Raw genomic sequence first — 25,797 nt, forward strand, 5'->3', positions numbered from 1 at the left:
CTAGGGTGAACAGAGTTTTTGCTGTGGGAAAGTTAAGAGAGCTCAGGTGAAGAAGCATACACCTTGAGCCTGTGAATTGTTAAACTGTGAAGTCTATCAATTGTAGGAAAATCAAGAAAGCTCAGGGCGAGAAGCACATCCCTTGAGTCTGTGAATTGTAAAATTTGTGAAATGTGTAAAAGCCAAGAAAGCTCAGGGGCAGAGGCACACTCTTTGAGCCTGGTAATTTTGGAACTGTGCACATATCAAGGGAAGGGTCATACCCCTTTGGATTGTGGAAAGGAATACCCCCAAAGGATATCAAGAGAGAAATTGTATATATTGAGTTGAAGAACTTTGTAAACTGGAGGAAACTCAGGGGAAGAGTCATCCCCCTTGAGATTGTGGAGTATGGTAATGTGAAAGGGAAGAACAGTGAAAACAGAGAATTCCAGGGGAAGGGAAGACCCCCTTTGACTGGTAGAATTCTGTTGGTTTCTTTTACACTTTGGAACTTTATGTTGGAACTTGGAAAGGAGCTGCAGGTGATCAGCCAAAAGACATTTTCCCCATCACATTATCTTGAGTTTAGCGTGTGAGGGTCAGGTAAGGATTTTGGACAGTGGACGGAGAACTTGTTGTTTTCGACATCCTGACATGGACGTTCCTTATTTTTGTTGAGGCAGGGAACCCCATCCTAAAGTTAGGGTTAGGTAGGATTTCCCAAACCCTCTCTTTAATTTTATCAATAAAAGTCTTTAACAATCACCATAATGCCACTGTGCCCGAGTCTTGCTCTTGATCCCTTACAGCCTGAATAGAGATAAAGCAGGCCTATCAGAGGGCCATAGGAGAGCCCTGAGAAATCGAGAAAGAGTAATACTCCAGTCTGGGAAAGACACAAGGATTATAGGAACCAAGAAAACCTGAATGGGCAGACGCCCCACTGAGGCGCCGCTGACATAAGCCAGTCTCAGGGCCAGAGGACCATGGAGAACCCTGAGAAATCGAGGGAGAGTAATATTCAAGTCTGGGAAAGACACAAGGATTATGGGAGATAATTGGCAGACGCCTCACTGAGGGGCCACTGAAGTAGGCTAGGCTGAGGGCCAGAGGACCTTGGGGAGTCTACGAAACACAAACGAGAAAGAGCAGAACTGGAAAGAGAGAGACCCTGGAAGGTTTCAGTCATTAACCACTAAACAAGAACATTACAAAGCACCAGCTAGGAAATGGTGGTATTGAATTAAGAAAACGTTTTTTTTCTGGAAAGAGGGAACCGTGTGGAATTAAGACTTGGCACAAAACAAAAACGGAAGCGGGTTGCGAACTGCATTGTGAACTATTGGTGCACTTTTAAAGAGTGCACTGGAGAAAGAGATCAAAGTGATTGGGCCAGGCAGAAGCCAAGTACAGATGCCATTGCTCCGGCCTCCTTCTTTTGTTAATTTTCTTAAGTGGTAGGGACTAGTTAGATAATAGGATTTGGGCTATGGACTATCACTATTTGGAATTTGACAACAACCCTTACTTTTAGTTTGTTAGGCAGGGCGCTTCCCTCATAGCAGCAGGGATGGATAGGCGTTCTCTTTATATTTAAATAAAACATGGCACACCCGAATCCTTCTTGTTCGCCACACCAGGTAGTACCATTATATCAGTGCCTGGCAAATTCCTTTCCCATGCCTACACAAAAGCCAAAACTGTTGGCTTTGACGAAGCTGGATAGGAAAGGGGTATTTAAGGTTAGTCTGGAGAGATCTTACCTGCTCACCGCCATCTTTGATCAGGCTCACCGGGGCGAGGTCATACTCGATTCCCTTCAGGGCCAGTGCTGCGGGGGAGAGAAGGCGATTAGTAAGAAGGTGAACAGGGATTCCCCCTTTTTGTCTACCTAGGGGACACAGGCTGACCTCTGGGTGACTGCTAAAACTGATCTGCTTTAAAAACTGTGGTATGAAGGTAATAAAATGCCACATTCAGTCTTTCAGTTTCACAAGAGATGCAGGTGTATGCTCGAGTGACAGAAAGTAACTGGTGTCAGTGCCATTTCCATCTTGAAACATAAATGAATACTGATATGATTTGATTAAGTGGTTTATTCTGGATTCCTCCCATTCGATTGCTGAAATAAAAGGGGTTTAAAAAATGTAAGGGATTCGAACTTGCAAAGAACTGGCTTGGCAAGATAGCAGATGCCAAGGAAAACCAGTGGGCCTGGGCTTTAAGTGGGCCAGGGCTCACTGGGACAGAGTCCCGCTCTGCAAAAACTGTCCTTGAACCAGGGGCACTGCTAGGGTTCCCTCAGTCCACCATGAGTGAGCACCCTGTGAGATTCGGCTGAATCCCAGTAGGGACACGGAAATTAACATGCAGTGGAAGCACTATGGGCAGGAAAGTAGTATTCCTGTTAAAGCAGGGCAGGCAGCACCTGACTCCACCAGGCTGACTGTCTCCATTTGTGTGTTTAGGACTCGTAGTTTGCCGCCACTTTACTGGCAGGGCAGTGTCATAAATGAAATGAGCAGGAAGGCTAGTGTGCGTTGTGTGCTCAGAAACACTGCAGGTTTCACTCAATGTCACAGATGTCATCTGACAATGTTTCCAAAATGTTCTTTGATTTTATGCAAAGCATCACATAGCCTACATTGGTGCTATTTGTTCTCCTCCACTTTTTCATGGGGCAGAGAGGCTCTCCTGGGTGATTTCGGAGCCAGTGGAAGACGTCAGGGATAATAAATTCCCACCTTGAGGTCTGTGTGCGACCAGCAAGTAATATGGCCTTTAGTTTGAGAAGGCTGGTGCCTCCCTTGGGAACATGTGCATAGTATTTTCCTTTCCTTGCAGCTGTTTAATAGCCGCAGATTATCACGGTGCAGGCAGACAGAGGGGAGCTAAATCCCCCAGATGAGCACTTAAGAAGAGCTATTAAGCACACCGATCCATGGTCCTAAAGAATTAGGGTGATTTGCTCACCAACTGAATTGTTTATATCACCATTCAGAAAGGGGTTTATTTACAGAAAGCAGTTTATTTATAAACAACAAGGGGGGGTGTTATTTGCAGTATGCGAAATAAATGCAAACACATGTCGAAAGTAGATGTATGCAGGGCCTCGTGATGCATGCTTTGTGGTTTGCCTACACCATCTGGCCCTCCTTTAGGCCACGAGTTGCCACCCTCCCTTTGCAGTAGGCCCCACTCGATTTCATATCCCACTTAAAGCACTGCATGAGCTATACACACACACACTTGATTTAAGGCTCCTTGAAGGACAGTGCAAGCGCTAGGAAGCCTCCATGACCCGGGAAGCACGCAGTCAACAGAACTAGCCTTTTTTTAAGCTGGACACTTCAGTAATGTGCTGCGCGGAGAGGAATTCCAAGGACTGGAAGTCAGGATTCTCTGGGGATAATGTCTTCCAGATGGGTTATTTGATGGTATCCGAAGGCGGGGAAACAGACCTAAAAGGGGAACGGGTGGGGGTCACTAAGGGCCTCTGCACACACATGCAGACCAGCCTAGAGCCCCAAACAGCCATGCCCCAGTCCCCTCTTCTGCGAGGCACCAGGGCCGACAGCTTGGCACTGGCCTCTTTGGCCAGACGGGAAGTTTCCCCCTGTTCCCTATAGGCTGTCTGCCTGCACCAGTCACATATATGCAGAATAAGGTGGGAACGAGAATTAATTATCGCATAACGCCTCCTCACCTATGCGAACCCTCCAGGAACAGGAGCTCCGGAAATAGGAGTACAAAACGGGCTGCAAGAAGCAGAGAAAGACGTGTTAGACAATTCTATTTCGTTAAAAAATTAGCTTCGGTCGCTTTAATCAACACTGTTGCCTCCGTTTTTACACCAAACACCACATGGGTGATCTGCAGACTTTCCAGTAAGAGTTCTCTCTGGTGCAGGCCGCACTGCTGGCCTTTTAGAAGCAATGACGCAGAGATGTGACTGACCCTGCCCCAGCCCGGCGTCCCCTGCTAGGAACTCTCCCTGGGGCAGGCTGCTTACCTTCGCCGACTGCTGCATGCTTCAGTCCGTCCCTGGCTGGGGTGAAAGTCTACTGCCTGCAGCTAGCGAGAGAGGAACTGGGAATGAGGCTGAGGGAGGGGGTTTGTGGGGTAATCTCTGCCAACCAATGGGAAACAGTGCTGCTGCCCCGCCTCTCAGCCCCAGACCTGAACATGACAGAGAGGGGGCAGGAAAACAGTAGCAAAATGTCTGGAACAGCCAATGGGACTCCCCCCCCCTTTTTTTGCAGAATCTGCAATAATGTTCTTGAAAAAGTTGGGCTTATCACATAAACCATCATAGAGACAATTCCAAACATGTATCACCAATAAATACCCTATTTCTTAAACTCCAATAATTTTTCAAAATGAATTGAATGGCAAAAAACATTCTTAAGTGAATTTTAATTTATTTTTTCTTTTCCTAACAAATCCTGTTCCACTTTAATAAAATTATGAACTTTTTGTTTAAATGAATACATCGACATTGCAAATCCTCTGATAATGTTTGACTGTAATGCAGGCTTTAAGTGGGCCAGGGCTAGCCAAGGCTCAGCGCTGGCAGTCTCCAAATATTGTCTTTGAGCCAGGGCTCTCCAAACTGACAACCCTTACCAAACGTCTTTAAAAATATGAGTGGCAAAACTGCTCTTTGCCAGTAGATGTCACCTTCACTAACGTCCAGAATCACAAAGAAATTAGGTACTTTTCAAACAGGAAAGGGGAATTATAAGAGAATACATCGTTTGATGTTTGCCACATGTATTACAGTAATTTCATTAGAACGCCTTTAATTGGTAGGTACGAATAATGGATTTATTTCAGAAGAACTCTAGAATTGCATGGTGTATTGACCCCCTTTGATTTGATGTTCCGATTCATATTTGAATAGATTTATTTTGGCCAACATTTTACACGCATTAACCATGTTTAAATACATCTTTTAAACCAGAATTGTTGCCCTGTCAATGCACATATGTAAACTCCATTGGCTCTGTTAGGTACCTCCTTTAATTTCACAGGCCCCTTCTCTTTCAAAGCTTTATTAGCTACTTGGGATTTGAGGCTGCAGAAGACCATGTTTAGGCCCCGCCCCCAATCATTGCATCACTATGTTTTAGAGTCCCCCCTCGATTTCGTATCCAACTTAAAGCACTGCTGTAATGAACTACTTATATTTGACCAGACCTCCTTCCCATGTATATGGGCCTCACACACCCTCCTAGGACCTTTGGTCTACCGGATTCAGGGGCGACTTCTTTCCTGATCCTCTTGCCGCCTACTTTGCTACGCCCCCTTTGCTCATGCCTCTATTGACCATGCTGACAAATAGTTTTTCTGCCATCTTGGATTTGTTTCCCACGCATGCGCTGTGACAAATATACGTGAGCGCAACGGCAAGGTCCGCAATCGCGCATATAATAAAGTGGGCGTGCCGGAGGCCCGGAGCTCGTCAGTGTGACGTCCCAGTTTGTTGGTGCGCATGCGCGGGCCTCGTTATGGTCCCGCGCATGCGTGGTTGAATAAAGTGCGTCCATGCGGCAGTTGCCGCCGGGACGCGGAGCAAGCAGCATCGCGTCCCGCATGTTCTTTTGGTCCGTGTCTGTGTGCGTGTGCCTGCGTGGGCCTAGGGGCCAGATACAACAACTGTCGACGAGGCGGGATCGTTGCCACAGCGTTTGCCCAACAGATGTGGGCGCACTATACACATCGTCGGCACGCGAGTGCACGACGCGGATCGAGTGCGAACGTTTTTTTCACCTCGAGGCAGTAGCGACCTGCAAAAGTGCTCGTGCTCTGCCACGAAGAAAATTTTTGGAACTCTTGATTGTCCCCAGCAACCTGGGGACAATCCAAAAAAAAAAAAAAAAAAAAAGCCGGACACAAGGCTAGAGCGGCTGACCACAGCAGAAGGTACGTCGAAGAGCACACCAGCCAGGTTTGCGGCCTCTACCACCCCGAGAGGTGCCTGTGCGACCTGTGAAGATGACAAGCAGCGAGGATGAAACGGAAGTGGCGACAAGAGTGGTGAGGACACAACAGGGATCGCTGCTGCCCATGCAGGAGTTTGACATGTCAGGGCCCCCGTCCAAGCTGGGACCCAGGTGGCTCCTATGGGTCAAGAAGTTGGAAATGTACTTTACTGCGACTGGGACTTCGAATGACGACGCAAAAAGGGCGACCCTTCTATATTCAGCTGGCCTGGACATTATGCGCATCTATGAATCACTCGCCCTACCAGTGGTAACGTATGACACTGTCAAGACCGCGCTTGAAAACCATTTCATCCCACAGTCAAATGTCGACTACGAAAGGTTCCTATTCTGCAGAGAGAAGCAAAGGGAAGAAGAATCTCTCGATCAATTCTGTGCCAGACTGCGATTGGTAGCCAGCACGTGTCGCTGGGACAACGACGAGCTGATGATAAGGAACCAGGTGCTCCAGGGCTGCAGCTCGGGCAAATTGCGGCGGCAAGTGCTGAGGGAGCCGGGGTGGTCACTGCAGCAGATACTAGACAGTGGAAAGACATATGAGCTAGCGGAATCCAGAGGTGCTAGCATGGACGCGGCGGTCAGGCCGAATGCAAGGGAGGAGGCTTTTGCCGTTTCCAGAAGAACAAAGCTGAAGGAGAAGTGGGCCCCGAAGGCATCAGAGAACAGGCATCCGTCCACGCCTGGGTCGATTTGTCCAGATTGCGGATATGACCTGCCACATGCAGAGGAGTGCCCCGCCAAGACGAGGTCGTGCGGACGGTGCAATGGACTAGGGCACTATGCTCGCATGTGCCGCGCATCGGCCCCTGTACCCACCCAGAGAGGCCCCGCGAGAATGAGAGGCGGCGGGTTCAGAAGACAACGCAGCATTGCAGCCCTCGAACAGGAGATACGGAGGCTACAACTCGCGGAGGAAGAGGAAGAAGAGGAGGAGGACGAAGAAGAGGTGTTCTTCATCTCTAACATTGCCTCGAAAGACAAACGGAGGAGGCAACCCAGGTGTTTGGTGGACATGTTGGGTGTGCCGACTCAGATACTCATAGACACAGGAGCCTCTGTGTGCGTGCTGGCAGAGGAAGATTACCTGCAACTTCCAGGCCCGCCGGCACTGGACAAGTCCATGGCGGAGATATTTACTTTTGGAGGAGACACCTCACTGCCACTCAAGGGTGTGTTCGTGTCACCTGTGTCGAAGGGGGATAGTACCATCAAGGCAAAGTTCTTTGTCACAGACGTGAGCCCTCACTCGCTTCTCAGTTGCGCGGCGTCGGAGGCCCTCAATTTGGTTCATTTTGCGTATGGTGTATACCAGATAGACATTGAGACACTATTGGACAGGTTCTCGGGCATCTTCGAGGGCATAGGGAAACTTAAAGCACCCCCGGTGCGCCTGCATATCGACGAGTCCATCAGACCGACAGCCTTCAAGCACCGCAGGATCCCGTTCCACCTAAGGGAAAAGGTGGAGGAGGAACTCCGGTCACTAGTAGAGATGGACATCATTGAGAGAGTGGAGGGGCCGATGCCCTGGGTGTCCCCAATAGTGGTGGCCCCCAAGCCAAAACAGCCTGGGGCAGTGAGGATCTGCGTAGACATGCGCCTCCCAAACACTGCAATTAAGAGGGAGAGGCACATTACACCCACATTAGATTACATTATCGGAGAGCTTCAGGGGGCGAGAGTATTCTCGAAGTTGGACCTACGAGCGGGCTACCATCAGCTCGAACTGCACCCGGACTCCAGGTTCATAACTACTTTTACGACGCATGACGGCCTCTTCCAATTCAAACGACTGAGCTTCGGCATCTCCTCGGCCGCCGAAGTTTTCCAGAACACCATTAGAGGGGCTTTGGCTGGCCTAAAAGGGGTGCTGAACATGAGCGACGACATTATAGTCTTTGCGGACTCCGAAAGGGAGCACATGAAGAGGTTGGAGGACACGCTCCTGAGGTTGAAGAACTTAGGGCTCACCCTTCATCGACAAAAATGCGAGTTCTTCAAGGACCGTATTGGTTTCTTTGGGTTCATCTTCCACGCAGCCGGTGTGTCGCCCGACCCAGCCAAAGTGAAGGATATTAAGGAAGCCGCCCCCCCGCAGTCCCCTACGGAAGTGAGGAGCTTCCTGGGGATGGTGACCTATTGTGGGCGTTTCATCAAGGGGCTAGCGTCGCTGGCGGAACCACTCAGAGTGCTAACGAGGAACGACGCTGTGTGGAAATGGGGAGCCAGTGAGCAGGAGGCATTCCAGACTCTGAAAAATGCCCTATCCGATGGGGACACCATGGCATACTTCAACCCCAAAGTGGAATCAGAGGTGGTGGTTGACGCGAGTCCAGTGGGAGTAGGGGCGGTGCTACTGCAACCTGACGAACGTGGGGACATGCGCCCCATCGCCTATGCGAGTAAGGCCTTTTCGGACACAGAAATGAGATACTCACAGATTGAACGGGAAGCGTTAGCCATCCTGTGGGGCTGTCGCCATTTCCGGTTGTACATACTGGGCAAACCTGTTGTGGTGGTAACTGACCACAAGCCGCTCCTGCCCATACTGGCTGGGGGGTCGTCCAAGCCGCCCCCCAGGATCGAAAGGTGGATGCTAGCCCTGATGGAGTACGGGGTGAAACTCGTATACCGACCAGGCACGAATAACCCGGCCGACTACCTGTCGCGCCACCCCAGCAAGGAGAACTCTGTCACCGACATTGGGGCGAATGAGTGCCATGGGCTTTTGTGTCAGGTGGTGGAAGGGTCTCTTCCGATGGCCATATCGAGACTTGAGATGGCAACGGAATGCTCCAAGGACGAGGTGTTTACCATTGTCAAGAATGCCGTGAGGAGCGGCGAGTGGAGGGAAGTGCTTCACGACAACTCCCGCCGTCAAGCGGAGGCTCAGAGCGACCTCCGAGCGCTCTGGAAGGTGAAGGATGAACTCTCGGTCGCGGACGATGGCCTTATACTTCGAGGGCGGCAAATCGTCATCCCACGGGCACTGAGGTCAAGGGTCCTCGAACTAGCCCACATCGGCCATCAGGGGATTGTCAAAATGAAGGCTCGGCTGAGACACAAAGTATGGATCCCGGACTTGGAGGGGCGAGTGGAGAGTTTCGTGAGGAGGTGTATCGCATGTCAAGCAGCGGCCCCGGGAGACAGAGCTCCGCCGATAAGGTCGATGGAGCGTAGCTGCAGACCATGGGAAACTGTCCATGTGGATTTTGGCTCGACTGGTCGGGGAATGTACTTTCTGGTGGCAGTGGACCAATGGTCCAGGTACCCCGAGGTGGAGGTGGTACAGTCGATGGCGACAGAGTTCGCAACGAAGGCATTAGATAAAATGTTTGCCACCCATGGGTTCCCAGACCTCCTGTGCTCGGACAATGGGCCACCGTTCACAGGCAGCCAATTTGCAACTTACCTCCGAGAAAGGGGAATCCGGCATCGCAGGGTGTCCCCGCTCTGGCCGCGGGCCAACGGCGAGGCCGAGAGAATGATGCGGACTCTTAACAAGGTCCTGAGGATCTCCGCCTGCGGCGGTGAAGACCTGGAGAGGAAGCTCGTGGAGTTTCTGAGAGAATACCGCACGACGCCCCACCAGTCCACGAGAGTGGCTCCAGCCGAGGCACTATTTGGGCGATGCCCGAGGGGAATGCTACCGGAAGAGGACGGCCGTCTGCCCGGAGTAATAGACAATGATGGTGTCAGGGAAGAACGGGCCAGGCGCAACGACAAAGAAAGTGAAAGAAGGGGTCTGCAAGAAAAGGAGGTGCGAGTGGGGGACACAGTGTTGGTCAGGAACAGGCACCCCGAGGGGAAGTTGTCCCTGCCCTTCGAGCCGCGCCCTTGGAAGGTAACGCATGTTAAGGGCACCATGGTGACGGCAGCCTGCGACCGAGGAACAGTCACGCACAACCGGTCGTTCTTCAAACGCATTGAAAGACCGACTGAAAATGGGACATCAGAGGAAGGCGTAGGGCAGGATGGTCCGCCAGGAGATCAGGAGGGCGAGCAGGGCAGGGACTCCCCGAGACCTGAACGTGAGGATTCGACTCCACCTCCCGCATCACCAAGGTACCCGATCCGCCGCGAGCGGCGATTGCCCGGGCATCTCAAGGACTATGTCCTGGACTCATGTGACTGAGCTGAGCGATGCAAGGTGAGACTCTCAGGTGGTCATATGTCCGCCCACCCGGGTACCCGGCGTGCGGGGGGAGGCACGCCTAGCTGTTTAATTTGTTTTGGTTAAAGTTAAAAAGGGATGTGACGTCGTTATGGTCCCGCGCATGCGTGGTTGAATAAAGTGCGTCTGTTCGGCAGTTGCCGCCGGGACGCGGAGCAAGCAGCATCGCGTCCCGCATGTTCTTTTGGTCCGTGTCTGTGTGCGTGTGCCTGCGTGGGCCTAGGGGCCAGATCCAACAGTCAGAGCGTGCCGGGAACCCGAACCATCAAGACCTGTGCCCTGCGTATTCTTTAAAGTACGGGAGGCCAAGGCCTGACAACAGGGGTCCCCGGGGCATGTTATGAAGCCTCACACTGGCGATGAGGCTGCTACTGGGTTAGGGGGCGAATGATCCGACACCTGATTCAGCGTCCGCATCATTGTTCCGATTCCTACCAGGAGCGCTACCCGCGCAGGAACATTCTAACCACCATTTTGTGCTATTGTTGGTCAAGGCTCCACACCCGTGGGGTGCTCGTGCGCCATCCATTACATTTTTGGAGCCCATCAGTGCTAAATTGTGCTAAGAAGGCCTAAGGGGCCCTCCGGGAGGAGTCTGTGGGGCCCCATATATTTAAAAAAAATGTTTTTAATACATACAAACAGTGCATGTTAAGGGGAACTATCTGTTTGAACTCCCTGGTACAGAGGAATTTTTTTTCTTCTTAGTGCTGTCAAGGAAGAGGAGGGCTTTTCATAGGACCTTCTGTGTCTACCTGAAGCAGCACCACCATACACCACCAAGACACACACCGCAGCCCAGATGTGGGTGCCTATGCGAGTTACACACCTCAATAATCCATCAAATCAGCGGATTTGCGGCCTTCATACAAGTGATGGGCGCCTGTGCAGTCCGTGGAACATGAGCGACACTGGAGATGACAATGAGCTGGTACACCCCCACACAACAAGATACACTGGCCCTCATGCCAGAGTTTGACACATCGTGCACTCCTTCGACGTTAGGTCCAAAATGGCTGCTGTGGGTCGATGAACTCGAGATGTATTTTAAGGCCACGTTTGAGACGGCTGATAAAGCAAAGGTGGCGACACTCCTCTACGCTGCAGGATCTGAGGTACATCACATATTCAAATCTCTCACTCCCACCGTCGGCTCATATCAGGCTGTGAAGGACTCGCTCAAGGAGCAATTCATACCGCTAGCGAACCAAGACTTTGAGCGCTTTGTGATGTGCAGCGAAAAGCAACGTGAAGAAGAGTCACTGGACCAATTTTGCGGGAAGCTACGTCAGTTGGCTAGCACGTGCCACTGGGAAAATGAAGAAGGCATGGTCGGCAACCAGCTATTACAAGGCTGTAGTTCAGGGCAACTACGTCGACAGGTCTTCCGTGAACCGGGGCTCACACTAGCACACATCCTTGACATGGGGAGGTCCTAAGAGTTTGCTGACAACCGCGCCACCAAGATGGATGCCGCAGTCCAATCGGTGAAAGGTGAAGAGGTAGGCGCTATTGGGTGGGCGGTGAACGCTGGTCCGTCATGACCCTGTTGGCCCCAGAAGAAGATAGACACATCACAGCCATGTCCAAAATGTGGCTACGATCTCCCCATGCGAGTGACTGTCCAGCAAACGGGAGAGTGTGTGGGCGCTGTGGGGCTGCAGGACATTTTGCGAGAATGTGCCGGCCTGCCGCCCCAGCCGCAATTCCAAGGGGACAGAGTAGAGCGGCCAGTGCAGCACCACGCAGACAGAGGAACCTAGCCATGGTGGAACAAGAGCTCCAAGACATGGAGATTGCGGAGGAAGAAGAAGAGGATGAGGAGGTCTTCATATCACCATCGACTCAGTGAAAAAGAAAAGGAGGCAACCCACGTGCACAGTGACAGTCTGTGGGACACTGACTCCGGTGCTAATAGACACAGGCACATCATTATGCGTACTTGCGACATGGAATTATGAGGCACTCCAAGGACCACCAGTGCTAGGGAAAACAAGTGCCAAAATATATTCATTCGGGGGGGCTGACCACTTCCTCTTGGGGTGTATTTGTAGCTCAAGTAACTCATGCTAACAATACCATCACAGCGAGATTCTTCGTGACGGACTTCAGCCCCCACTCACTCCTGAGCTGTGGCGCATCGGAGGCGCTTGGCATTGTACACTTGGCGCTCTCGGTATATGAGGCAGACATCAGAGACATAATTGAAAGGTTTGCTAACATTTTCTGAGGTGTTGGGAAGCTAAAAGGGGAGCCCATCAAATTGCATATTGACGAAATAGTGCACCCAACGGCGCTAAAACATCGGCGCATACCTTTCCACCTGAAAGCGCAAGTGGAAAAAGAGCTGCAAAACCTAGTGGACTCAGATATAATTGAGAATATAGATGGCCCAACCCTGTGGGTGTCCCCCATTGTAGTTGTGGCCAAACCCAAACAGCCAGGATCTATTCGCATCTACGTGGACATGAGGTTACCTAACCTCGCCATAAAACGTGAAAGACACCTCACACCAAAACTAGACAACATCGTGGGGGAGCTACAGGGAACCAAAGTGTTTTCCAAACTATCTGCTATCCGGATATTATCAGCTAGAATTGCACCCAGACTCACATTATATAACGACATTCACAACTCACAATGGACTATGCCAATACAAGCGCCTGAGCTTCGAGGTCTCCTCGGCAGCGCAAGTCTTCCAAAATGTCATTAGAGGCGCCCTCGCCATCTTAGAAGGCATAATAAACTTGAGTGATGATATACTGGTATGTGCAGCATCAGAGACTGAGCACATGTCCAGGCTGGAGAACACGCTTGAAAGGATCAGAAACCTAGGCCTAACACTACAGCGGGTGAAGAGTGAATTTCTCAAAGACAGCATAGAATTTTTTGGTTTAATATTCCATTCAAAAGCAATCTCTCCAGACCCACAAAAGGTGAAGGACATTCAAGAGGCAAAACCCCCGGAGAACGCCTCAGAGGTTAGAAGCTTCCTCCACATGGTAACCTATTGCAGGAGGTTTATTCCGAACTTGGCAACTGTCTGGGAACCTCTCTGGATCCTGACGAAGAAAGACACTGCATGGACTTGGTCAGACGCTGAACAGAAGGCTTCTGACACCATAAAAGCAGCCCTCACAAGAGGGTGGGGGGGGAGAAACCATGGCATTCTTCGATCCAGGGAAGGAATCCGAACTAACTGTGGATGCAAACCCTGTGGGGTTGGGTCCGTGCTCCTTCAGTCAAACGTCCACGGACAAATGAGACCCATTGCCTATGCCAGCAAGGCACTTACTGCGACCAAACAAAGATACTCCCAAATTGAGAGAGAGGAGCTGGCTGTATTGTGGGGGTGTAGGCACCTTCTCATCTATATTCGGGGAAAACCGGTGTCCGTACCCACAAGCCATTAATCCCAATCCTGGCAGGTTCATCCTCCAAACCACCACGGAGGATAGAGAGATGGATGCTAGCTCTCATGGAATATGGGGTGAAATTACAATAGCGACCGGGAACACACAATCCGGCGGACTACCTTTCGCGTCATCCCAGGGGTGGCAGTGATCAGGGCACAAAGACAATCTTGGACTGTGAAGACCATGTTTGCCTAGTAGTGGACGCAGCCATACCAGTAGCCCTGACATTGGAGGAGGTGGCAGAGGCCTCAAGTGAGGATGAGTGCTTCCGACTCATTCAGAATGCCGTTGTTAGCAGTGACTGGTGGTCGACTTTGGCTGGCATGTCTTACATAGACAAAGATACTCAACGCAAAATCCAGCAAATGTGGCAAGTCCACACAAACTCTCGAGGTCGGCAGAAGGTCTGATACTACGAGGACGACAGATTGTGGTACCGAGAAGGCTGGTCGCGAGAGTGATAGAATTGGCCGACTGCAGCCACCAGGACTCAGCAAAGACCAAGGCTAGGCTGCGCTCCAAGGTGTGGTTCCCAGGGCTTGAGGAAAAAGGTTGATGAATATGTGAGCAAGTGCATCTGGTGCCAGGCGGTCACCCCTGTTAATAAGGAACCCTGCATTGAGTCAATGGAGCAAAGCAACAGCCCATGGGACATAGTACATATGGATTTTGGGTGGACGGGGAGAGGAATTTACTTTTTGGTACTGATGGACCAATGGTCAAGATACCCGGAGGTAGAACTAGTCGATTCCACGTCATGCGAACAAACCATCCAGGCAATGGAAAAAGTATTCGCGACCTATGGATTTCCCTGAGTCATATGCCCAGACAATGGGCCACCATTTCAAGGGAGACCTTTTTTGGAATTCATGAGTGACTGCGGCTTCACGCAGAGAAAAGTGATGCCTGGATGGCCGAGAGCAAATGGAGAGGCCGACCACTTCATGCGTACGCTCAATAAAATATTTTGCATCTCACAGGGACAAGGTGGCGAATTGAAAAGAAATGTATACCAGTTCCTCAGAGAGTATCGGTCGACCCCCCCACCAATACACAGTTGTGCCCCCAGCTGAAGCTTTGTTCAACAGATGCCCGAGAGGGCTCATTCCCGAGACGGATGACCGACCACCGAGTGTAATCGACGACGAGAAGACTTCCCATGATAGGCGGACGCACAATGAAAACGAAAATGCCAGACGTAGGCTGAAGCCTCCTAACATTGAAGTGGGCGACACGGTCCTGGTGAGAAACCGACATCCAGAAGGGTCGCTCTCCCTCAACTATGAACCTACTCCCATGGGAATGATCCACGTAAAAGGGTCCACGGTGACTGGTGCCGACCAGCGAGGGTCATTAACAAGGAACTCATGCTTCTTCAAGAAGATTGCCAGATAAGAACAGCGTGAGTCGGCAATGCAAACGTCCCCGGCCCGAGCGAGGGACAGAGAGCAAGCCCCAGAAGAAGAAACTGGGGATCCCAAAGCGGGAGGACATGATCCAGGAAGAGAGCGAAGCGATGAGACGACAGGAGAGAGATAACCCCGCCGGGAAGGCCGAGGTGCCCGACAAGGTTCAAGGACTACATCATGGACCCGAGCTGAACCAAATCTGCTGTTATCTGTACTTGCCCACGTTTGGGCCCCTACATGGTTTGATATACCTCCACATGTCTGTTTGTAACGTTGAGAGTAAGTTATGCATAACGTTTGGTTTATGTTTTCATTATGAAAAAGGAGGACTGTGACAAAGTCACGTGAGTGCGACGACGATGTCCGCCATCACGCATATAATAAAGTGGGCGTGCCGGAGATCGTCAGAGCGTGCCGGGAACCCAAACCATCAAGACCTGTGTCCTGCGTATTCTTTAAGGTATGGGAGGCCAAGGCCTGACAACGGGGCTTCCGGGGGCATGTTATGAAGCATCACATGCACAAAAGGTACTGAGTGTGTGAGGGTGCCACGCTGTGTTTGTTCACCGAAACCTGTAGTACAAAGATTTCTACAGCATGGACAGACTTCAAGCAGGTCCTTTTTTATTTGCTTTAGGAGGATTTTCCTTAGGCACCGTTTCCATGGCCGAGGTGCATCCACCTCACTTGGGTCAGCAGTGTCCTTGGAGCATACCAGGCACTCTAAGGCTGGGGGGTGCAGAGCAGCATAGGCCGAACTCTCAGGTGGCGAGCCAGGTATCCAGAAAGTACAGTAAAAACTAACAGACAGCTCACAACAAAAATATCCGCACAACGTATTCTTTGAGAAATATAATGTTTATATAGATAAGGCAAAAATAGAAACATCTAAAGTAAAGTTACAGGTAACTTTGTAAGATAAATGTGTAAATAAAGCAACCGTGTAATGTAACCTGCCCTCTATAAATATGACTCTTGTAACAATAACATCTCGAAACTAGAGCTATTCTCTCACCCCGGCCTCTCAACTGGGATAGGAGGTTAGTTACCAGACCATCATTCTCATCAGTTTCCTGATGAAGGCCCTTTAACCTAATGATTCTCTGCAAGGTCGAAACATTGTCCATCTCCAGTTTTCTTTTTTTTTTAAAGCAGACAGTAATGGGAACCAGGTGCTGAAGATACCATTAAAGCACCCATAACCTATGCAAGGGATGGGCATCAATGTACCAGCCGAGGTCGTGGTCAACCCACAAGATATCGCAGTCCAGCATCAAAGAGGGCTTTTGAAATGGGTTGGTACATCGACATGGTGTTGATGTGCCTTAGGCTTTTATTTTTAGTAGTGCAGCAAAAGACTAAGGACTTTCAGGCAGTTTTAAACATAGCTTCAGTCCTTACTTCTGTCCTGTGCTCTGCTACTTTACCCTCTCCGCTCAACTCTCCCATCTACTTCCCCCTATCCAATCTACTACTCTCCCCTCGACCACGCTCCCCTCTACTCTACTTCCTCTCTACTACGCTCCCCTCTACCCTTCTCAGTCATCCTCCTTCCATTCTCCACCCGTCACTAAATGCCACTCACACCCCAATTCTCACTCACTCACCTTGCACACACTTGTATACCCAAGTATCACTTTCTCTCACTAATACCTTACCCACACTTTCTGTAATCCTCTTTCACGCTCTTCTGCACCATCCTTCCACGATCTGGTCTGCCTTCTCCTACCTTGACCTCCCCCGAACAACCCACACTAGCTTGATCTGTATGCTTTTTTTTTATCCTTCCATTTGTTCCCCACTTCAGGTGGTTCCCAGGCCAACTGCTAGCTTCCTTTTCCACAGGAGCCATGTTACAGGTATCAGAAAAAATACCAAGCTTTAAGCTTAACCCCTTTTCATCCGCAGATCTGCTGGCCTTTGGTAATAACGGCTCGCTCACTGAATTGCCAACTTCAAAGTTTGTATCTGACTGAAGCGGAGCGACTGGATTGCACTTTGATGTGTGCAGCGTTCCTCTGCTGTTCTGCGCGACACCACCTCTCTCTCCGGTGAGCTACCAGTTCGGGTTTCCACAGCTAGGAATCTAGGTATTTGTGGTCCTATGGAAAAAGAGAAAGAACACTGGCCAGCGTTGTGCAAAACAGATATGGGTAGTACTTTGATCTTTCAGCCACACACAGTTCATAGGTGCAGGGACTATATCCCTCTCAACTCCCACACCCGCCATTTGTGGACAGTACTTGCTTGGGTAAGTACCTTGGTAGGTCCCCATCCCCTCTTGACAGGGTCAGGTTAGGAACGCTGTCCCAGCATATATGCACAGTATTCCAGAGTTAGGTTGGCAGAGTCAGCCAACCTGTCACAGTCCCTAATAAACACTTTCACATTAACGTTTTTACATGGATCCGGTGTTCTCAGGGGTGCCTTATGGCGCATGACTCATGTGGCCAACCCTCAACGGAAAGGTGATTCACCCTAGTGGCGAGTTCCTTTAAACCTGCATGTGGCATCGAAACTTGACTGATGACAGAGATCATTTTATTATCCAATCGGATTATCTGACGTTGGCTGTTGTGAAAATAAAATAAAAACAGTACAAGAGCCCACAGCACCCAGGGAACGGCAGAGTACATTAGAGGGCAAGTAAGCCAGTCCGATAGCACGACGTGTAGAGCGCTCCCTTTGACATCCGTGCAGAGCCTGCTGACGCAGGTTTGAATCCTGGCAATGCCAAATGCAGCCTTTCATCCTTCCGAGGTCGATAAATGAGCACCATTCACCGTGGGTAATAGTAAGCAGTGCTCATGAGCACCATACACTGTGGGCAATAGTAAGCAGCGCTCACATGCCTGAGGGTTCGTAGCGCTAAACAAATGCAAAAACAAAACACAAGCAGTGCCAGTAAACCCCTCTGGAATCACAAGTAAAGTGTTTTTCACAACTTTACCACAATGTCCTCTCTTCTAAATCCCCTGAAAAAAGTGGGTGGACGCCATCCACCTGCGTGTTCCCTCGACTTGTGCCTGGCTCTTAGTTGCCACCATAGGGCATAGCAAAGGCATGCAATTATTAGTGATCTACTCTGTAACTAAGATACCAAGCATCACACCTTTCTCTGTACTTCGAAACCTCCATCTTGAATTAAGCATCAGATGTATAATCGAGATTCATGGTAGGATGATGATTTTAGACACTGTTAACAAAGGCTTTTAGTGTTAGTTAAAGAGAACAGCTCGAGGAAGACTACAGAGCTGGTGGCAGTAAGACATGAATATAATGAACTCATTGCTGAAAGGGTTCAGAAGGACAAAAATTGAGAAGTGTGATCATCCTCATTTGAAAGCAAAGACTTTAAGGTGTTCTGGGACATGGTGAATAGATGATTTAAACGTGTTGCTGCACGAGTCGTGCACTCACAAGTCTGCGTGGAATGACTATTTTTCAAAGCTATATCATGAAGACAGAGGCATAGAACCCGGTTTGGAAAGATCAATTGCAAAATCATGCCTAGTGATCTCTTTAGAAGAAAAATCAGGAAAAACATTTGGCCCAGACGGCATCCCAAGAATGATGAGGTAATCTGGGCCCGTATCCGGACAAATTGTTCAATGCCATAATAGACCTCAACAGAGTCCCATCTTCTTGGCTGTCTATGGGAATAATTCCTAGTTATCAAAAGGGTGGAAGAGAGAATTCTGGACACTATCTTCCAATCACCCTCTTGGACACAGCTGGAAAAATAAACCTTCTTATATCGCCTAGAGAACTAGGTGCCCTCAATTAGTACTTTAACTTGCAAGCAACATTTCAAAAAGGAGTTAGCTTGTGATGTCGTCGTGAATTTTGTTGATTGGAATTGCTCTTGTAAAAATCTTATTGATTATATCCCGTAAAACTAGCAGTATATGGGCTCTCCTTAATGAAGCAAGAGGGAATAGGACACGGCAATTAGTTAATCCTATTTCCAGTGTGGAATGGACTGCGTTTCTGGAAAAACGCAACATAGCGATCAGAGTCGAGGAGATAATCCCCTTGGGTAATATACCAACGGACCCTGATATTGACATTTCCCATGACTCCATCCTCTCTATGATTAAACTGTTGAAGTCATCTAGGGCACCTGGTCCCGATGGGCTCCCTAATATTGTAATAAAAAGTAGTCCAATTTTTTGGGCCACCCTAATGAATGTACTGTTCTCCAAGATTTTGAGGGCAGGGGTACTCCCGAGCTCATGGCAATCAGCCATACTAATACCAATATTTAAAAAAGGTAATCGAATAGACCCTAATAACTATAGATTACTTTCCATGTTAGACAGCACAAGCAAAATATTTGCGTCACTCCTGCTGAAAAAACTACAGATATGGGTTGACCGGGCTAAAATCTTAAGTAAATTTCAATGTGGCTTTAGGCAAGACTACTCAACTAGCCATAACATTTTTGTTATGGACTATTTACGAACTAGAGCCTTGCAAAGCGGACAACCACCCCTCTATGCACTTTACATAGATTTTAAAGCGGCCTTCGATTCTATCCCCCGAGAAAAACTATGGCTGAAGTTACAAAAGCTTGGCTGTCCGGCTGATCTACTATACTACCTAAGATTACTACACCAGAATACCAAGGTTAAATTGAATTTAGATCGAGCAGGTCATATGACGGAGGAAGTCATACAAAATAGAGGAGTTAAACAAGGTTGTGTGACCGCTCCCCTAGTATACAATCTGTATGTGCATGACATACCGACATCTTTAGCCTTGGCAAAAAACTGTCCTCCCAATATTGGTAAAACTCCATGTTTGGTACTCGCATATGCAGATGACTTAGTGATCTTCGACCACACAATCAGTGGTATACGTCGTTCAGCCATAGCTCTCTGGGGATATTCTGAACAAAATGGGCTTACAATTAATGTTGAAAAAACACATGTGATGAGATACACATGTAAAAGGTCCGCTCGTGTCTCTTTATGCATTGATAGAGTTGTAATTTCTTATGTCCCTGAATATAAATACCTCGGGATTGAATTTGAACCCAGAGGTGACTACACGAATTGTAAACGCAATCGGAAAATAAGAGCTTCCCAAATGACTGCCCTATTTAAAAGCTTTACAATTAAACAGGGTGGTTACACATTATGGGGATCTAGACACCTCTATATACAGGTTCTAGCGCCCATGATGGTGTATGGATTGGAATCACTAATTAATATGGATCTAAATTGGCTACAAATTATTGAGGGAAAATACTGGAGGAAGATACTAGGACTCCCGGTATGCATCCCTATGGCTCTCCTTAGACTCGAGTTGGGTCTGATATCATTAAAAGCACAGATAATAAAGAAAAGAGCCGGATTCTACTTAAAAATGGTGAATGGCGCGGGTAATGCTCTGCTAACGACATTTGCCCTGAATAATAATAATGAAAACACCCTCAGTGAATTCAAAAAACAAATGGAACAATTGCTTAAAGAAATTTGTTGGAATCATCGTGTAGGGACTTATACGGAGGCTATGCAATCCTGTATGGGGAGACGAGTTGAGTTATGGGATTGGCTAGAGAATTACGAACATCTGCGCAAATTAAAAAGGTATAGGTTCATGGAAACTAGATTATATACTTTCAAGAAACCACAGAAATACCTGATGCTATGCCCGTCCCCAAGATTAAGGAGGTTCATACTTCTATTAAGAATGGAATATCTTCCCATTAAGATGACCACTGGTATTATGGAAAAGATACCCAGAGAACAACGCTATTGTCGCCTGTGTAAGAATCAGGAAGCTCTAGAGACAGCTAAACATGTACTAACCGAATGCCAGGGTATGATGGTTGACATAAAATTACACTTAAGTATGTTTGTGTATAATTGGGAGACTACTGGAGACATGTTGTTCTGGAATCATTGTGTAAACACTAACAGTATGCGTCTGTTAACTGCACTCTATTCCATTTGGTTAAGAGTGGAAGATGAGCTGGGTATATCCATATGAGGAGAGCTAGCCATCGTACTGGATAGAACTATGGGATAATACAGACCAGTATATGTATTTTAACTGTCGACATGATAAGAAATAATCAAAACTATGCCCATGTGTAACTATGGTGTGCTATTTCACGAAGAATTTTCATTTAATTTTAATTTTATGTTTATGGTGTTTTGAATTTTGTACTGAAAGTAATTAAGATGTATATGTGTAAAGTTTGAATTTTTAAACTATATCACATTAAAGATATTATTATTATTATATACAAGTAAATAAAAAAAATAAAAAAGTAGTTCGTACAATCAACCAAACGTTTCGGTTGTTCTTGTTAATTATAAAATGTGTCATTCTAGAAAAGGTAAATTTATATTTATGTTTCATGGATCTAAAAACTGCAGCTGGTTCAGTTCCAAGACAAGCCTTGTGGTCAAGCCTCAGAAGGCAAAATCTACCATCCAATTTCCTGATGGCCATTAAACACGTATACAAGGAAAACACAGCAAATATTTGCTACGGGTTGGGGAGAAACAGGTCTTTTAACTGAAAAATGAGAAAAATAGGGGTGTGTTATGACCCCCTTGTTCAACCGTTTCATCAGTGATATTGGGGTAGAGATTTCTAATTTTGCAGCTGAAGCCCCCTTTTTCCAATGGAACCACCACAGGCATTCTGCTCTTCGCTGATGATGACTTGTGTCAAAATTGGGATCAGGACTAAAAAAATTAAGCACAGTTATTTGCTGTTTTGTGCAAAACCAAAGGTTTTGAAATACGTTATTCTAAAACTAATTCCATGATATGCTGTGGGAATAAAAGAAAGGTAAAAAGCATAAACCTAAATATTGCCTTTTGAAGAAGTAATATTTTACAATTACTTGAGCATTAGGCTAAATAGGAAGGAGACATGGAATGACCAAATAAAAAAATTAAAAGAAATAAAAATATATCAGACCTAATATTATCTACCAATAATGAAGCAGTCTTGATATATGAACAACGAAGTAGGAAGGCTGATTAAGCCAGCATTTGATGTCTATAAGGCTAGACAAAAGTTGGCAGTCATCTATGGACCTGAAATCTGGGGCTACTCAGGCTGTAATTGTGAGAAACCTGAGGGTATTCCCCCAAATAAATCCCGGGAATCCCTACTATCCAAAAATAAATCCCGGGAATCTCTTATTCAGGTGGTCAAAGAAGGACTGACCCTCTCTTATCCAAACCCTAGTAGTAGACGAGCAGGGAAGGATCACCTGGGTTGGGGAACCCGGGGTGGTGCTCGTGGAGGTACCCCAAGTGAGACATAGTATTGTACCAGGGAAGACAAAGAAGAGCAAGAGATCCTGAAGGCTTTTGTAGAATGTATTACATCTGCCTCACTTCCTTCCATTGAATCTCTCGGACCCAGATCCAATGACCGCTCCGTAACTAACAAGTCCCCTAGGATCACAAACTCTGTTACACCCAAAAACTATCCCTCCCAGAATCCCTGTTTTCCAGTGTCCTCCCCGAATAATCCCAATGATTTATTTCCCTGTCCCTCTGATTATTATTTCTTGAACTCCCAATTTGATCAAACAAAACACTACCGGTCCCACAACCCCCCCTTGTTCATTTCAGGATAATAATCCTGGTCATTCCCATTTGTTTCACAAACCCTACCAACCTCACCCTCTGGAACTTACGAACCCCCCTAGGATGAAGAATATAAGGTCTCATGACACCCCCCTTTCCCGACACAAACACTTTCGCTCAGCACTAGATACGACGGAAAAACACCAGAGCCGTTCACCTGACATGTCCCAACACAACGGTCAGGCAATCGACCAGAATAACACACCTGACGGCCCTGTCCCTTTCCCACAGGGATAAAAGGCGGAGCACGAGAGCGCAATGCGAGCAAGGCAAACCGCATTACAAGAGAGCTAACTGCACTGCAGTTCAAGAAGAGGAGAAAGACGGCGCGAACCAAGAGGGTTGCAAGGAGAGAAGTGCCCTTGCCCTTTCTGACCAAGGCCTGTGAAACCTCCATGGAAGAAATCGTAAGACCACATCGTAAGACCACAAATAGTAGCCAGCGTGTGTTGCAGCAGAGGTCAACGGTACACAGGGCCCTCCTCCGCTGATGACTAAGCCGGTGAGGGACGCTTGCCACTGTGGTACCGGACTTGATGTCACGGCCGCAGACGGCTGGAGCCTGTGGAGAAGGTGGAAACGTGGACGCCATTAGATTGTGTCGTCACGTTTTCTCCCTTCTGCCACCCCCCAGGATATGGACTTTGCCTGATCCTGCCTCTGTGGAATATGAAGTGTCTCAGATACGAGACTCCAGGTATAATCGGGGATGTCTTGAGTACCTTGTACATTGGAAGGGTTATCCTTCCTCAGAGGATACCTGGGAACCTCATTTTCACATCCATTCTCCCCGATTGTTAAGCAGGTTCCAGCAACTTCGTCCTGGAAGGCCGGGAGGGAGAAGTCTCCGGAGGGGGCATCCTGTCACGGCCGCAAGCGGCTGGAGCCTGTGGAGAAGGTGGAAACGTGGACGCCATTAGATTGTGCCGTCACGTTTTCTCCCTTCTGCCGGCCTCGGTCTAGTTGTTTTCAAGATGGCGGCCGCTGATCGTTTATCAACATTCGGCAGTCAGCGTTCCGCGCGTTGCAACTGAGTTTTTCTCTGTTCTGTTGCGTGCGCTAGTTTTTCCTTCTAGTTGCCCCCTTGTTGCCTTCTGCTCAGTGTCCCCGGGTTTCCCCTTCTCTCCTCATTTTGGGATTCCCCGGATTCGCTACTGCTTCCTTGCCTCCCGTTTTCACACTGGTTCGCTTGCCTCTCCCCCTTCTGCTCTCTGGTCCGCTCGGACTTCCCTATTCTCGCAAATCCTTCGATCTGTACATTGGCTTCTCCTTCATTCAGTTTCACCTACATGTCTGTCGGATGCTTTGACCTTTCTGTTTTCGTATCCTCGGCTGAGGAAGTTTACTTGTGCTCCGGCAGTGTACCTCTGGTTTGGATCCAGGCTTGGTCGCTGTTCCCATCTCCCCGGCTGAGGAGACTCCAGTCGTCGCTTCGGATACAGCGGACTTCCATCACCTGCCACTGCTCTGGACACAGGGTTTTTTTCCGTTCTACGGTTTTTCCCCTTTTCTGGCTGTCGCGGAAGGGAGCCTCGGTAGGTCTCTCTTTCACAGAGACCACGGTGGCTTCTTTCCGAGGCCGACCCTTCCTTCTAAAAAAGAAGAAGCCATACGTCAGACTTTCCTGCAGAAAGAAGTCGGACTATTCCACATCTTCAGGTGAGGAGGAGGAGGAAGGGAAGTCTGGGAAACACAGTAAGGCCAGTGATTTTGAAGATGTTACTGATCCTCTCGCAGACCCTGTAGATCACAGCGTCAGATTTGATACTTGCAACGCCAAGAAGAAACCATGGCTACGCAACAGCAGCTGCAGGAGTTAGTAGCAGCTGTTCAAACCCTCAATGTAGAAGTACAAGCCCTCAAGGCAGATAACGCAGCCCTCCAGCAAAGGGTAGCGGCCAGGGACCAACAGACCTCGGATTTGCCCCTGCTTCCCCTGGTATCCGGGAAATTTGACGGCTCAGAAAGGAGGGTGAAAGAATTTTTGGAAGCCTGTAACATTCACTTCACTTTTCGCAAGAACACCTTTTCTTCTGACCATGCAAAGGTGGGATTCATGATCACACATATGACTGGAAACACCTTGGCATGGGCCACTCCTTTGGTATCCCTTTCCGATCCTGTTCTACAGGATTATGCAGCCTTCAAGGATCTCTTGAAGAACACCTTTTTGCGAACAGAATGCACTCACGTAGCCAGCGAAGACCTCCTGGATGTGAGCCAAGGGAGTTCTGATTTACTATTATACATCTCGACCTTCAAGAAACTCGCTGCTGAAGCCGGCTGGCAAGAGCAGGCGCAGTATACCATCTTCCGAAGAGGATTGCGGGAAGAGCTGAAAGACGAACTCGCCCGGATCCCTAGTCCAGCGACTTTTTCTGATCTTCAAACCGGTGTTACGAATAGATTTCCGCCTTACTGAACGGAAGAATGAGAAGAAGAAGAATCGAGGCCCTACTCCTTTCTTGGATACCCTCCCAGCATCCTCCTCACCTACTACCAGACTTGTCCGGGATGAACCCATGCAGATTGGAACCACCAGAGCACCATTAACAGCAGAAGAAAAGAAGAGGAGACGTGATGGGAACTTGTGTTTGTATTGTGGTGCCGCGAATCATCTGCTAAGAGATTGTCCTGATGTGCCTCCCAGGAGGTTGGGAAACGACCGCCCTCGATAGTCAGAGGGACAGACTATCGAGGGGCTTTGCCTTGTTCCTATACCTCTCTTTCTGTCTCATCCTCTCAGACCTCGGAGGATTCGCGTCTGATGGTCATCGCCATCAAACTCTGTTTTCGCAAAAGGGAAGTAGAAACGCAGGCTCTTTTGGATTGTGGAGCCGCGGGAAACTTCCCATAGACACCTTATCGGCAGATAAGGTTGGCTTGATCAGGATAGAGAAGAAAGAGGACCAAAAGGTTGAAGGAGTGGATGCAACTCCTTTATGTTCTGGACTTATCACTCACACCACTGAGGAGATAAAGGTGTGCATTCACAAGCATATCGAGACCATCAAGTTTGATATCATCCGCGCAGCCCATTTCCCTGTTATTCTGGGGATCGGCTGGCTCAGGAAACACAATCCTTCTGTGGATTGGTCTAGGAATCTACTAAGTTTTCACTCTGAATACTGTCAAAGAAAATGCCTTCCGGAGCCCATGTTTGAAATCGTAAAGACCATGTCTGCTATA

General features: G+C 48.4%; 1 protein-coding gene across 3 annotated transcripts in view; it reads right to left on the bottom strand.

Moving 5' to 3' along the window:
• Positions 1 to 25,797, bottom strand: part of GSTZ1 (glutathione S-transferase zeta 1) — a 92,665-nt gene that overhangs the window by 60,429 nt on the left and 6,439 nt on the right. Inside the window, exons 1-3 of one of the 3 annotated variants that reach the window (XM_069638009.1) lie at positions 3,995 to 4,135; positions 3,689 to 3,740; positions 1,746 to 1,813 (exon numbers count right to left, since the gene is read on the bottom strand). In XM_069638009.1, coding sequence (XP_069494110.1) covers positions 1,746 to 1,813; positions 3,689 to 3,740; positions 3,995 to 4,012 — 138 coding nt within the window. In that variant the 5' untranslated portion in view covers positions 4,013 to 4,135. Of the gene's footprint in view, positions 1 to 1,745; positions 1,814 to 3,688; positions 3,741 to 3,994; positions 4,136 to 25,797 lie in introns of those variants that run through there. The other 2 variants (XM_069638006.1, XM_069638008.1) reach the window with 2 other exon arrangements.

This window comes from Ambystoma mexicanum, chromosome 14 (assembly GCF_040938575.1).
Source record: "Ambystoma mexicanum isolate Mex_15411 chromosome 14, UKY_AmexF1_1, whole genome shotgun sequence".
NCBI lineage: Eukaryota > Metazoa > Chordata > Amphibia > Caudata > Ambystomatidae > Ambystoma > Ambystoma mexicanum.